This window comes from Carcharhinus amblyrhynchos, chromosome 6 (genome assembly GCF_965287045.1).
Source record: "Carcharhinus amblyrhynchos chromosome 6, sCarAmb.v2.hapA, whole genome shotgun sequence".
In the NCBI taxonomy this organism is placed as follows: domain Eukaryota; kingdom Metazoa; phylum Chordata; class Chondrichthyes; order Carcharhiniformes; family Carcharhinidae; genus Carcharhinus; species Carcharhinus amblyrhynchos.
The window spans coordinates 69932522-69947903 of NC_137329.1; the positions used below are offsets into that span (position 1 = coordinate 69932522).

Sequence of the window (15382 nt, forward strand, 5' to 3'; positions counted from 1 at the left end):
ATATTTAGAGTAGGTGCTCAGTGTGGATAAAACTAGAAACAAGGTCCTCAAATATTAATCAGTATTTGCAGGAGGTCTTTGAGTTTAATGTTCATCAGTACTCTGTTTGAATGGCTTACCCAGGCACCCTGGAGAGATTTTGTACAAGGTATGACTTGAACCAAACTGACTATATTGTACTCTACCAGACACATATGTTGCATTTTGTTAGAGATGCATGTCAGTGAATGCAAGAACAGACACATAGGTAGACAAAACGCGACAGGGTCAAGTATTCTTCTTTTATTATTTAAGATTTAGTTTCGAATCTGAAGAGGTACATTTTTAGTTTTAGCGTCAAGGTTAACCACACTCTCTTCAAATACTGCACGATGTCCAGAACCTACAGATTACTTGAAGCGGCAGGCAGAGTTCCAAGAAGTTGTGCTCCTGATGAATGAAGTGACCCCCAATGCAGTGCTATCCCAGAGCTCCCATTCCAGTGAATTTTAAATGCCAAGAGAGACAGACACAGAGAAAGACAGATAAAGAAATGAGTATATACCATTCTGTGTTCAGCAGTTCTTTTATTGTCTAGGTATTAAATTTGTGAATGCTTTTTAAAACATATTTCTTGTATTATTTAAGCTAAAGTCAAAATTAAAAAATCAAATTGTTTTAGTCAACTCATCCACTCCTCAGCTACATGCCCATATATAATCATGAATCAAAACGCTTATCCAGCATGCCACTCTCCTGCTGACCATGAACTTAAACTTGTTAATTACATGTTAAGTGTGAATTTTGACACCAGATTTCCTGGATGTGTTTTACAGTGTAGTTTTCACATTCACCCACCACTGGTGGGTTTTTCTGAAATGTGATGCATAATTGGATATTGCAAGAAGTACAGGCACAAGGGGCCAAATGACCGCATTCAATGTTGTATTAGTCTACTGTTCTAGGTAGCTCATGGATTAGACACTGGTCAACAGGAGGCACTACAGCCCACCCAAGGCAGGGGACCATGCTGTCAAGATACTGATGAGCAGAAACATCTCCTGGTAATTCTAACGTAACGCTGCGATTGCATTGCATCTGGCACTGATCAGGAACTGAGATTATGCGTACTGAGGGAGAGAGAAAAAAGAAAGAGAAAGAGAGGGAAAGAGAAGAGGGGAACAAATCAGTTTTCCTTAGTGACGATCTAATGTAGAACTCTGTAGAAGATCTGTGGGGGTTTTGTTGGGGGGTCTGAAGGTGGTCTGGAAGCCTGGAGGGGGAGAGTGAAAATTGCTGGGATTGGCAGGTGGAGGATAGGGGGCCCAACCAGCTCTGTGTAAGGGTATCTGTGTGTTGAAGGGGTTACTGTGCCCGGTCTGTGCTGCTGTGGGGCCGTCTATTTCTGTCAGCGTCTGGAGCGACTTCAACCAATGTGGAGGGTTTTCATCCTGCAGAGTGTCTAAACTGTTGCCCGTAGATGCTGGCACACCTGTGGAGAGGAAACACACATGTTGGACACTAATCCGAGAACTCAATGTTCAATCATACACTCAAACAGTCTACAATACGAGGTAGAATTATACAAATGCAGAAATAGAGTTGGAGAATGGGATTAACTGGATTACCTCAGCCAGTATGGATTGAATAGGCCAAATGGCCTCTTTCAGTGCCTGAATGACTCTTCAGTGCTTGAATCAGTTCTTTAAAAGAGCTATGCATTAATCCCACTCACCTGTAGCCCGATACATATCATTTAGGTGTACACCATTTTCTCTTTTTAAAGTTATGATTTAATCTGATTCCACCAACATTTAAGGCAGCACATTCCTTATCACAACTGCAGAAAAAATAGTCATGCATCCACCTGCAGCGCCCCCAAGTTCTCAATGAAATCTTTCCAAATTTCTTTGCTCAACGGAGAGCAAGCCTAGCTTTTTGTCTCAGCAGTGGGAGCCTAGCTTGCTGAGGTAGTTGGGCACCGAGACAGGAAAAGTCCCTGTCAATGTGCCCTTGTTGACATGTGGCCTCGCTAATGATTGAGGTTATTCAATAGTTAAATGACATATAGGGCAGGAGGATGAGGCTGAGCTAGGAATGCATTAGAGAATCTGAGCCGGGTGGAAACAACTAGAGGGGAGAACAGATCAAAGACCTTAATTTTAAAAAAAGGTCTTTTTTTAAAAATGAAATTTTTAAAGCAATGCAGAAGCACAAAGTTTAAATGGGTTTTGGAAGAGTTCCACAAAGTTAGAGATGAAAAACCAACAATCCTCTAACATTGAGCAAACATTTGGTGAGGACTCAGCAAATCAGGGTGAGTCCAGGAGAGACGGGAAAAATAGAATGAGGATTATAAAGTCCATTTTCTGTGACATGAGGTGGTCTTTGAGGAAGGGGCTGATGAAAAGAGCTGAACTAAATTTGAAAAGAGGCCTTCAAAAACAGACAACTAAGCTCAAAAAAAAGTCTGGTGGTTGGAAAAAGATCTAATGTGGCATAGAAAGTTCAACACAGAGTTACAGAATGCAAAAGGTTTCACAGAATAAGTCTGACCACATTGTCAAGCAGGTTGACAGGCGATGGCATGATTGAAGTAAATGCATTTGGCTTACACTGGAGGAGGAAATCAATACTAGAGCAGGGCCCAGTATGAAACATACAGTAACAAGCCTCAGCCAATAGTGGGACCACAGATCTAGAGCTGGTTAATATTCACATACAGATGGAAACTGCCTGTATTTGCTAATTGTCAATGAGGAGAAGGAATAACATGAATTGGAAAGGGATCAAGGAAGGAATCTGATGCTTCAAGTGGGTATAAAAGATCCCATGACACTACTGGAAGAGGAACAGAGAGCTCCACTGGCATAACGGCCAATATTTATCCCTCAAACAGATTATCTGACCATTTTTTTGATTGTAAGACTTTGCTTTATGTAATGGGACTGCTGCATTTTGACATCACAAAGAAAACAGTTGAAAAGGAATCTAATCATTGTGATGCAGGGAATGTGACAGGTGCAATACAAATGCAAACACTCAGGTATTCTAACATTCACTGTGCAAACACAAGTGTCTGCTCTTGGACAGAGGGAAGGCGTTAGTATAGCATTTATCAACTCTAACATCCTGCAAAGCTGTACACTGTCCTAGAAACATAGAAAAACTACAGCACAATACAGGCCCTTTGGTCCACCAAGTTGTGCTGAATGTGTCCCTACCTTAGGAGATTACTAGGCTTACCTATAGCCCTCTATCTTACCAAGTTCCATGTACTTACCTAAAAGTGTCTTAAAAGGCCCTACTGAATCCGCCTCCACCACCGTTGCCAACAGCTCATTTCACGCACCCACTACTCAGTGAAAAACTTACCCCCAACATCTCCTCTGTACCTACTCCCCAGCACCTTAAACCTGTGTCCTCTTGTGGCAACTATTTCAGCCCTGGGAAAAAGCCTCTCGATCAATACCCCTCAACATCCGTTACACCTCTATCAGGTCACCCCTCATCCTTCGTCTCTCCAAGGAGAAAAGGCCACGCTCACTCAACCTATCCTCAGAAAGCATGCTCCCCAATCCAGGCAACATCCTTGTAAATCTCCTGTGCACCCTTTCTATGGCTTCCACATCCTTCCTGTAATGAGGCAACCAGAACTGAGCACAGTACTCCAAGTGGGGACTGACCAGGGTCCTAAATAGCTGCATTATCTCTCGACTCAAACTCAATTCCTCGATTGATGAAGGCCAGTACACCATACGCCTTCTTAACCACAGCTTCAACCTGCACAGCTGCTTTGAGTGATCTTCCACACTGCCAAGAGTCCTATAATTAATATTATTATATTCTGCCATCCTATTTGACCTACCAAATTGAACCACTTCACACTTATGAGTTGAACTCCATCTGCCACTTCTCCACATAGTCTTGCATCCTATCAATGTCTCGCTGTAACTTCTGATATCCCTCCCCACTATCCACAACACCTCCAACCTTTGTGTTGGCAAACTTACCAACCCATCTCTCCATTTCCTCATCCAGGTCATTTATAAAAATCACAAAGAGTAAAGGTCCCAGAACAGATCCCTGGGGCACACCACTGGTGACTGACCTCCATACAGAACATGATCCATCTATAACCACACTTTACCTTCTGTGGGTAAGCCAGTTCTGGATCCACAAAGCAATGTCCCCTTGGATCCCATGCCCCCTCAAAATTTCTCAATTAGCCTTGCATGGGGCACCTTATCAAATGCCTTGCTGAAGTCCATGTATACTACATCTACTGCTCTTCCTTCAAAGTGTTTAGTCACATCCTCAAAAAATTCAATCAGGCTCATAAGGCATGATCTGCCTTTGACAAAGCCATGCTGACTATTCTTAATCAGATTATACTTCTCCAAATGTTCATAAATCCTGCCTCTCAGGATCTTCGCCATCAGCTCACCAACCACTGAGGTTAGACTCACTGGTCTATAATTTCCAGGGCTATCTCTACTCCCTTTCTTGAATAAAAGGAGCAACGTTAGCAATCCTCCAGGACCTCTCTGTCTCCACTGATGATGCAAAGATCATCGCCAGCAGCCCAGCAATCTTCTGCTTCCATAGAATCGATAGAATCCGACAGTGCAGGAGGCCATTCAACCCATCGAGTCTGCACAGACCACAGTCCCACCTAGACCCTATCCCCATGCATTTACCCTGGCTGATATTAAGGGGCAGTTTAGCACAGCCAATCCACCTAACCCGCACATCTTTGGACTGTGGGAGGAAATCAGAACACCTGGAGAAAACCTATGCAGACACGGGGAGAATGGGCAAACTCCACACAGACAGCGACCCAAGTCTGGAATCAAGCCCGCGTCCCTGGCGCTGTGAGACAGCAGTGCTGACCTTTGTGCCATCCCTTTTTCCTGTCCCCTGAACATGAATCTGGTTCAAATAATTGGAGATATGCTGATAAAATTAGAACGGATCCAAACAACAGTCGCTACACTTCGCATCTAGGAGGGGATTATAAAGAAAACCATCATGCTGCAAATTTAAATAAAAGCACAAAATGTTGGAGCTAGCTCAAGCTAGTCAGCAGCTGGAAGAGAAGGGAATAAAAATTGCTGATCGCTGTTGCAAGTCTGCCATGTTCTGAGTGCTGTCTCCAAGCTTAGTGAAGTAGTAAAAATAATAAACAATACACTTCATATACCACTTGATTTCTAACTCAGTGTTAGTGACAGACCAGTACCTACCAGTACTATATCCAAGTGTTACACAGTGACAGGCCTGTCCCCACCAGCATTGTCCCCAGTGTTATAGTGATGGATGGATCTGATCTCACCAGTACTGTACCCCATTATTATGAAATGACAGATCTAACCACCAGTTCTGTACCCCAGTGCTATAAAGTGACAGATCTGTCCCCACCAGTAATGTATCCCAATGTTATACAGAGAGACCTGTCCCCATCAGTACTGTAGTACAATGGCAGTGTTGTTATACAGCTCAACATGAATTTGCAGCAGTATTTATAATCATTCTACTGCATAATTTATACAGTTCAAGTTAAGGGAGTAGGAAAATATTACGCACCCATTACATTCCACTGAAATCCTAGTGTCAGCACAATGAAATAATAGGAAAGGAAATTTCATTAAACTCTCATCTTTAACCTGAAAGTCACTCATTGATTGGAAGCCTGATGTCAAGACATTTAACTCTGTAGGTTATCATTCCATAGATTGATTTACTAATTTCAAGGAATAGAATCCAGGTGTACAGGGAAGGCAATGGCCAAGTGGTATTATCGCTGGACTATTAATCCAGAAACTCAACTAATGTTCTGGGGACCCGCGTTCAAATCCCACCATGGCAGATGATAGAATCTGAATTCAACAAAAAGTACCTGGAATTAAGAATCTACTGATGAATAGGAAATCATTGGCCATTGTCAGAAAAATCCACCTGATTCACTAACGTCATTTAGGGAAAGAAATCTGCTGTCCTTACCTGGTCTGGCCTACATATGACTCCAGAGCCACAGCAATGCAGTTGACTCTCAACTACCCTCCCTCAACTAGGGGTGGGCAATAAATGTTGACCAGCCAATGACACCCAGCCCCATAAACTAATAAAAAAAATTAATTCAGGAGATACAAGGGGCACCTGACTCATTATGAAGCTGAGTTTCTGGATACAAGGCAAGGCTATTCGTGATATTTACATCAACCATTTGCTGTTGCAATTTAGAATTCAGACTGTAATCATAAGGAAATATTCCCACAAAATTCCTACATAAGAACATAAGAAATAGGAGCAGTAGGCCATCTAGCCCCTCGAGCCTGCCCCGCCATTCAATAAGATCATGGCTGATCTGTCGTGTCTCAGTTCCACATTCCCGCCCTCTCCCCATAACCCTTAATCCCCGTGCCTATCAAAAACCTATCAACCCGTGTCTTAAATATATTTAGCGAGGCAGCATCCACCACTTCAACGGGCAGAGAATTCCAGAGATTCACCACCCTTTGAGTGAAGAAGTTCCTCCTCAACTCTGTTCTAAACTGCACCCCCCCCCCCTTTATCTTGAGGCTGTGCCCTCTAGTCCTACTGTCCTTTGAGCGGGAAGAGCCTCTCCAACTCTATCCTATCCATCCCATTCACCATCTTATATGTCTCAATGAGATCTCCCCTCATTCTTCTAAACTCTAACGAGTACAAGCCTAGTTTATTCAGCCTCTCCTCATAGTTCAACCCCCTCAACTCCGGTATCAGCCTAGTAAACCTCCTCCGCACTCCCTCCAAGGCCAAAATATCCTTGCGTAAGTGAGGCGACCAAAACTGCACACAGTACTCCAGCTGCAGCCTCACCAGTGCACTGTACAGTTGCAGCAAGACCTCCCTACTTTTATATTCAATCCCCCTCGCTAAGAAGGCCAGCATCCCATTCGCCTTCCTGACCACCTGCTGCACCTGCAGGCTGGGTTTTTGTGACTCATGCACAAGGACCCCGAGGTCCCTCTGCACCGTCGCATGCTGCAGTTTTTCGCCATGTAAGTAATAGTCCTTCCTACCATTATTCCTACCAAAGTGGACAACTTCATACTTGCCAACATTAAATTCCAATTGCCAGTTCCTGGCCCATTCGCCCAGCCTATCTAAATCCTTCTGCAGACTTTCCACACCCCCCACACAATTTGCCGTTCCACCAATCTTGGTGTCATCAGCAAATTTCGACACCATACACTTGGTTCCCTCCTCCAGATCATCTATATAAATGGTAAATAGCTGAGGCCCCAGCACCGACCCCTGGGGCACTCCACTAATCACCAACCGCCAATCCGAATAGCACCCATTGACCCCCACTCTCTGCCTCTTATTTGACAGCTAATCCCCTATCCACGCTAACACCCTACCCCCAACTCCATGCCCCCTGACCTTCTGTAATAACGTCTTGTGCAGCACCTTATTAAACGCCTTCTGAAAATCAAGAAACACCACATCCACCGGCTCTCCTCTATCCACCGCCCTAGACACATCCTCAAAGAACTCCAATAAATTCGTCAGACACGGCTTCCCCTTAACGAAACCGTGCTGCGTCTGCTCTATCAAACAATTCTCAAGATGCCTCGCTATTTTCTCCTTGATCACAGATTCTAACATTTTACCTACAACAGACATTAAACTAACCGGCCTATAATTCCCTGCCTTTTGCTTGCCACCCTTCTTAAACAACGGCGTAACATTAGCCGTTTTCCAATCTTCCGGCACTTCCCCAGAATCCAGCGAGGTTTGGAAAATAATCACCAAGGCATCCACTATCGCCTCCGCCATTTCTTTCAGAACCCTTGGATGCATTCCATCCGGTCCTGGGGACTTGTACACAAACAGTTCCTCCAGTCTTTCGAGCACTGCCTCTCTAGTAAAGTACAGTACAGAAAGAAGATATTAAGCCCATCAAATCTGCATCAACTCTCAGAGCATCTTACCTAGGTCCACCCCTGCCCTGCCTTTGTAACTGTGCATTTACTGTGCTAATCCCTCTAACTACAGGTCCTGGGACACAAAGGGTCAATTTATCATGGCCAATCAACCTAAATAACACATCGTTGGACTGTGGAAAAAACCCACACAAAGGGAGAATGTGCAAACTCCACACAGACAGTCACTCAAGGCCAAAATTAAGCCCGAGTCCCAGGAGCTGAGAGGCAGCAGTGCCACCACACCAACCATATTGCTGGTTAACGTCTGAACTAACAGAACACTGAATTAGGGCATTTTGGTAATATTCACCATTACTAGTTTCCCCTGTGGGATCACAATTTTCTACAGGCCAACCAGGAAACAATGATCAAAGTAGTACAGAGTTCAAGATCTTTCAGCAGTCAAGTTCTCCCATTTTCGCCCCACCTCTTGCAGATAGTCTCTTGCTGGTTTAGAGTTCTGCAGAAGTTGTGTCTTGTACCAAAGGGCCCATTCTGTTATTGAGAGCCTAGGCACAGTCAGTCATTTGACCACAACTGGCAATTACATCCCCACTCCACATCTGAAGCATTAACCTGGCTTTTCTCCTTCCAGATCCTAGTGAGCTGGTTGTCTTTCAATAAGCTTTTCTTAGTTTTGCATTTTGAACACTTGTTCGAACTGGAGATAGACGCATGAAGTGAAAAAAAGTTTTTTAGACTTTCTAACCCCTACCCCAACATGTGGTCCTGTTTACCAATTCCCTGCTGCATTCAGCATAATTGCCGCTTCCTAGCAGATATGCTCAGACTGAAAAAATGATCCTAGTATCAGTCTGGATTTTTAGATTTTTCAGGACGCTTCAATATACACACACACACATACACACACACACACACACACACACACACACACACATTAAACAATCTTTCCCCACACATCTCTCCAGCTCCCACCCTCAATATTTTTGAGCTGAACAAAAATATCCAAATAAAACAAACAAACATCTCTTATGTCTATATGAAACACCTTCATAATTTAAAATCTTTGCATTTGATTAGCCTCAGCCTTTTCTTTTTTGTAAGAGAAAAGCCTTTTGTGCACTCTTCCTTAATGGCTACACTGTTCAATTCTTACATTTCCCTGGGTACAACTCAATGCCCAGCTCTACATATTCTGACATGTATCAGAAGATGCCAGAGATGCATGACACTTCACTTCTCAGTTTCTCAGCATGACAGACCGGCATCCACCAGTACTTTATACAAATGGCACACCTTTGCTGGTCAAATTTTATAGCCAGAAACACAACATTCAGCATTCTGGTGGAGGATGGCATGGGTGGCACAGTGTTACCTTGCACCAAGGACCCGGGCTCATTTGACCTTGGGTGAATGTGTGGGGAGTTTGCATGTTCTCCTAGCGTCTACTTGAATTTGCTCCGGGTGCTCCAGTTTCCTCCCACAGTCAAAAGATGTGCAGGTTAGGTTGATTGGCCATGCTAAATTGCCCCTTAGTGTCCAAATATGTATAGGTTAGGGGCATTAATGGGGTAAATACATGGGGTCATGGGGACAGGGCCTGGGTAAATTTTCTGTCAGAGTCAGTGCACTTGACAGGCCAAATAGGCTCCTTCTGCACTGCATCAATGATTCTAATGATTCTAGCTCTATGCCAGTTCTTATGCTTCACAGGAAATGCCTACCAGCCCATTTCATCACACCGATCATATCTTTCCATCCCTTTATCTTTCGCGTATCATCTCAATCCAATCAACCACTCCACATGGTACTGAAATCCACATTTATAATACTCATGGATAATCGAGTCATTCCTGAATTCGTCAGTGGATTTATTTGGGACTCATAAGAACATAAGAAATAGGAGCAGGAGTAGGCCATCTAGCCCCTCGAGCCTGCCCCGCCATTCAATAAGAGCATGGCTGATCTGTCGTGTCTCAGTTCCACATTCCCGCCCTCTCCCCATAACCCTTAATCCCCGTGCCTATCAAAAACCTATCAACCCATGTCTTAAATATATTTAGCGAGGCAGCCTCCACCACTTCAACGGGCAGAGAATTCCAGAGATTCACCACCCTTTGAGTGAAGAAGTTCCTCCTCAACTCTGTTCTAAACCACCCCCCCCTTTTATCTTGAGACTGTGCCCTCCAGTCCTACTGTCCTTTCTGAGCGGGAAGAGCCTCTCCACCTCTATCCTATCCATCCCATTCATCATCTTATATGTCTCAATGAGATCTCCCCTCATTCTTCTAAACTCTAATGAGTACAAGCCTAGTTTATTCAGCCTCTCCTCATAGTTCAACCCCCCCAACTCCGGTATCAGCCTAGTAAACCTCCTCCGCACTCCCTCCAAGGCCAAAATATCCTTGCGTAAGTGCGGCGACCAAAACTGCACACAGTACTCCAGCTGCGGCCTCACCAGTGCTCTGTACAGTTGCAGCAAGACCTCCCTACTTTTATATTCAATCTCCCTCGCTATAAAGGCCAGCATCCCATGTTTATAGCCTCAAGTTGTGGACTCCCCCATGGGCACTCAATTTTTTTAGAATCACTCCTAAGTTTGGAAGGACACAGTAAGAAAATGGTGCTGCTTCACACCACATTCAAGCCTAAAATTTCAACCAGAGTTAATGGTTTTACTGAGACATTACATAATGAACCCTCCTGTTACATGTTATGTACAGTAAAATTACATGAATGCGATTATAAGAATCTCCTTCATTGTCTCATAAGCTGGCAGCAAATGGTAAATACTCCTTTAAAGTTGTTAGAATAAAAAGCACAGAATTCACACACAGGAGCATGTAACATTACCAGAAAACATCTAAAATTTTCTGACAAGCCATGGCTAAGTTAAATTGGAATAACTTACATTTTGATCGTGCTTTTATAAGGAAACATCCCAAAATGCTTCACAGGGGGTGCTACCAAAGAAACTGACAGCAAGCCACATAACGGCAAGCAGGCTTAGTCAGAGGTAAGTTCAAAAGAACACAAAGAAAAAGGAGGTTATTAAGAAAAATGGCAAGGTTTCAAGAGGGAATTCTCATGCTTCAGACCCAAACAGATGCAGAAAGCTACCCATGGTGGAGCAACGAAAATCAGGAATGTGCAAAAAGTCAGAACTAAAAAGAGTGCAGAGATCAGAGGGGTACAGAATTGGAATAAGTTGGAGATAGGAGTTTGAACAAAGAACAAAATCAAAGCATTGTCAGATTAGAGTCAACATAGGCCAGTGAGCAGTGTTGATAGGTGAATGGGACTTGCTGACAGTCAGGATACTGGCAGCTGGATTTAGGTGACCTAGAGTTTAACGTAGGGTTAAGATGACAGGCTGACCAGTTTAGATTCGAATCAAGACCACAGTTAACAAACACGTGGGTGAAGATCTCAGCAGATAAGCTGAGGTGCAAGGTATAGCAATGGTTGAAGTAGATAACCTGAAAGACGACGATATGGAGCTATCATGGATGAGAGGTTTTTTTGGGGGGTGGGTTTAATGTTTGTCTGTGTAGGCTAAAAAAAGTTGTGTATGGGTGCTGTGTCCAGGGTTAAACAGCAGGGAGGTTACTCGAGACAGGTTGTCTGCAAGGGTATAGAGAGCTTGAGTTACAAATAAATAAGTTAGATCTAAACTTTACATTGTGAGATTGTGGGAAATTTGTTTTTTCAGCTGACAAATTTCAAGAGAGAGCAGAGTTCAGAGGTGCCAGGGGAACATGTGCATTTTAGAAAGATACAATAAGTCATTAGGAGAAGATGTCATCTCCTATTTTGCTTCTACTTTTGGGTCAGTAAAATTTATACAAGATAAGATTGATATTAGGAGAAGTTGAGTTCAGGGAATCTTTTGAGGACTATGGAACCAGAGATGAAAGGGGAAAAGGATATTTAAGGAGGGAAATTTAACTGATTTGCTGGTTGTGGGAGACAAGCCCTGAAAACCAACTGTTACGTATGAGCTGCTCAGAATTTTTGATTTGGAGGCAGAGTGTCGAGTGAGAAGACTAATTTTGGGAAGAGAGTTTATGAATCTCCCTTTCAAAGTGTGGAAGTGTTTGAGAAATTGTACAGTATACCTTTATTAAAGTGTGAACAATCCCTTAACTTGGGTAAAACCCATGGGCATTGTTGCCAAGTATTACTGGAATTCTGTGCTTTTGGGGTCAGCAGCTTTCTCTCTTCTTGTTTTCATAATTTAAAACAGTTGGATCATGACTGCCAACAGTCTGGTTCAGCCTTGGACAATGACTAAGGAAATGAATTTTTTGGTGAAAATCCAGGACAGCTTAATTGGTTTGCAATGGTTAATTGAAAGCAAATGAAAGGAAGACTTGCATTTATATATTGCTTGGGAGTGAGGTTTAATATTTTGATGGGGTAGGTTTGAAGGAGAGGGGGCAACACCTGGAGGGAACTAAGTACAGAAAAAGTACAAGAGAAGATGTGAGACAAACTAGAGAAAGATAATATTCGTAATTCTCTGCTCCCCTCGTCCTGAAGTTTGGCCCAGTGGGTTAGGGAGGAAGGGAGACAGAAGTAACCGATTAGATAGTTCTCAGAGTGGTGAATGCCTGGAATGTGCTGCTGGAGATGGTGGAAGCAGATTCTATAAACAACATTCAAGAGGCATCTGGATAAATACATGTATAGGCACAGAATAGAGGAATATGGACCACATTGAAGCAACAAAAAATTAGATTAGAGGGACATCTGTGTCAGCACAGAATTGGTGGGCCGAAGGGTCTGTTCCTGCGGCAAAAGTAGTCAACTGGTTTTTCACATATTGTTGATGGAAAAAAATGGAAGAGATGATAAAAGGAGAGAAAAAAAGTTGGGAATATCTGTGCACTGAGGACAATTCCAAAATAATAAACAGTTTTAGTAGGCAAGGGTAGCACCCAACAGTGCTTAAAGTGGTCCCACCAGATCTGGCAATGGATGGCTAAATCCTTTGTCTACCACATCCTTTCAAGTCAATACCCTTGGACAAGGGGAGAACAGACAAGAGCTGTACCAGGGCTGACATCCAGGCTGAGTGAAAGTAATAGTTTTATTGGGGACTATGGCAAAGGCAGAGGTAAGGAAGAGACTGAACAAATCAGAAGCTGCAGAAATGTTATGGTGAACAGACGGCCACAGGTTAAGCAGTTGGGATTTCCCCAGGGCTAACAGGGAGAATGCGGGTGAAAGGTTAAACAAGAAAGTGATCACAGATGGACTTATCTACGACTAACAGGATGAGATCCACAAGATTATGCCTGATGGCTAGGTCAAGAGATTGGCCAAATGGAAGGCAAGCTTTCGGGAGAAGTGGACAACAAATACAGCATGATCAGATGAAATAGAGATTGAAATCACCAAGACTGAGAAATTATTTGGTACAGAGGCCAAATGAGGAAAGCAGTGAAGCTAACTCAGTGATAAACTGATAATTTCAAAGAACTGGTAAGAGAATTCAAACAAGACAAGATGTTCAAAGCAGAGGTTGCCAGACAAGGGGGTCAGTCCAAGATGAGACTGAATAACAAGTTTCACATGGCTGAGACAGTCTTGAAGAATCAGGCCTGATCAGATTAGCTCAATTTTGTCAACTTAACACAAACTGACATTTTGAAACTTGAAGCCCATTCTGTGAAAGCTGAAATTAGTTGCAAGCCATTTTACTGACTGGCAGAGCAGGCTTGATAGGCCATCTGATCTAGTCCTGTTCTTAGTTCGTATATCTGTAACACCTGATTGGCTCTCTAGCCTGCAGGGATCCCCTAGAAAGTGCACTTTGGATGGTTAACATCATAAAGGACATCTTTAAAATTCAATTGGCTTAATAGCACAAACTAACACTGCTGCCCGAGAGCACCAGGTACTCGGGTTTAGTTACTTAAGCCAGGAATTGTCTGCATGGAGTCTGCATATTCTTCCCATGTTTGCGTGCGTTTCCTCCAGATGCTCTGGTTTCCTCCCACAGTCCAAAAAACATGCTGGTTAGGTGCAATGGCCAGGATAAATTCTCCCTCAGTGTACCCAAACAGGCACTGCAGTATGCAACTAGAGGAATTTCACAGTAACTTCACTGCAGTGTTAATATAAGGCTCCTGTGACACTAATTAACTTTTTAAAAGTTAACACCGGAAAGACCACATTTGCCAACACCCTGTGTTGCATTGCATCAACTGTGCACCATGCAACAAGATCTTCGGTTATTTAGAATCTTATTTTATTAATATTTACAACCAATGAAATCACATCAGTAAATCGCAACATGGAAAATTCAAGTTAATAGGAAAGGTTCAAACAATCACCGTGTCAAAAAATCAAAGTGTGTGAAGGGCTGAGCCACTCAGATCAAAAGGCATTGGGATAATCTGAACCTGACAGTAAATCAAAGTATTTCAACTGCCTGAACCAGACTTCCCACTGACTGCCTTTAGAAGTGTATACCTCAAGATTCTGAGAGTTAAGGTTTGGGGAAGAGAATGCACAGTGTTAAAATGGGGAAGGAACTTTAAACAGCAAATGCTAACAATTTGGAACATGCTTCCATGAGGATGGTGGAGGCTGATATGATCAATAATTTCCAAAGCAAACTAGATGGGCACACGTAGGGCTATGGAAATAAAGCAGGGCAATGGGACTGACTAGATTACACAATGGAGAGCCCACATATACTTAATTGCCTGATGGTGCCTGTGACTGTGACTTATTACATGGCAGACCTGTTAAGGTGTACTCATCTGGCATCAGATACAATAATTTTGCTTTGTAAAATGCAGCTTAATTGGTTGTGACCAACTCATTCAGACTCACATGAAGGTGATAGGGCAGCTGCTGCCTTGCTTAGAGGGGCTGTGCTATGATCCGCTTACTATTAAATTCTTCTCAGCTGCAAAATCATGAGAATTTGACAGGGCAGAATGGAGATCAGATGCCCAAGTCCAGCCACAAGAGTGAAGAATTTCTGAAATCAGCAGCTCAATGCTAGCCCCAGAATACTACACAGCCGACATTAAACAGATGCTTTAAAGGAGATTTTGGTTGGAAATGAACAATGTCATGATTGCAGAGCTCCCTGAAAACTTTGTTGTCTCCCTCCATTCTGAGAATATATCTGCACACCTGAGAAATTTAACACTGGTTTTGTTCCATTATTTTATGTTCAGGCAGTATCTGGAAATCACATTCAACCCATCAACTGGGCATTCTTTTCTTTCAGCGTTCTTCATGTCAGTGTACAAGAATCTTTAAAATAATGCTGTGATACCATCTGGAGTCATTTAGCCGGTTAGGTGGAAGCAAAGTTTCTATAAAATTAACTTCAGCTGAAAACAGGGTAGAGAGAATTATACACCAGCGTAGAGCCTCTCTCCCTGACCAGGGGACCCCCAATCTCTGCTAAAGAATGTACCTGGTTTCTGTGGCCACAAGTACAC

General features: G+C 43.1%; 1 protein-coding gene across 6 annotated transcripts in view; it reads right to left on the reverse strand.

Annotated features, from left to right (window-relative positions):
- Nucleotides 1-267: 267 nt before the first annotated feature.
- cnot4b (CCR4-NOT transcription complex, subunit 4b) overlaps nucleotides 268-15382 on the reverse strand; it is a 162246-nt gene continuing 147131 nt past the window's right edge. For all 6 annotated transcript variants that reach the window (XM_080190617.1, XM_080190614.1, XM_080190615.1 and 3 more), the window contains one exon: nucleotides 268-1471. In XM_080190617.1, coding sequence (XP_080046743.1) covers nucleotides 1176-1471 — 296 coding nt within the window. In that variant the 3' untranslated portion in view covers nucleotides 268-1175. The remainder of the gene's footprint in view (nucleotides 1472-15382) is intronic.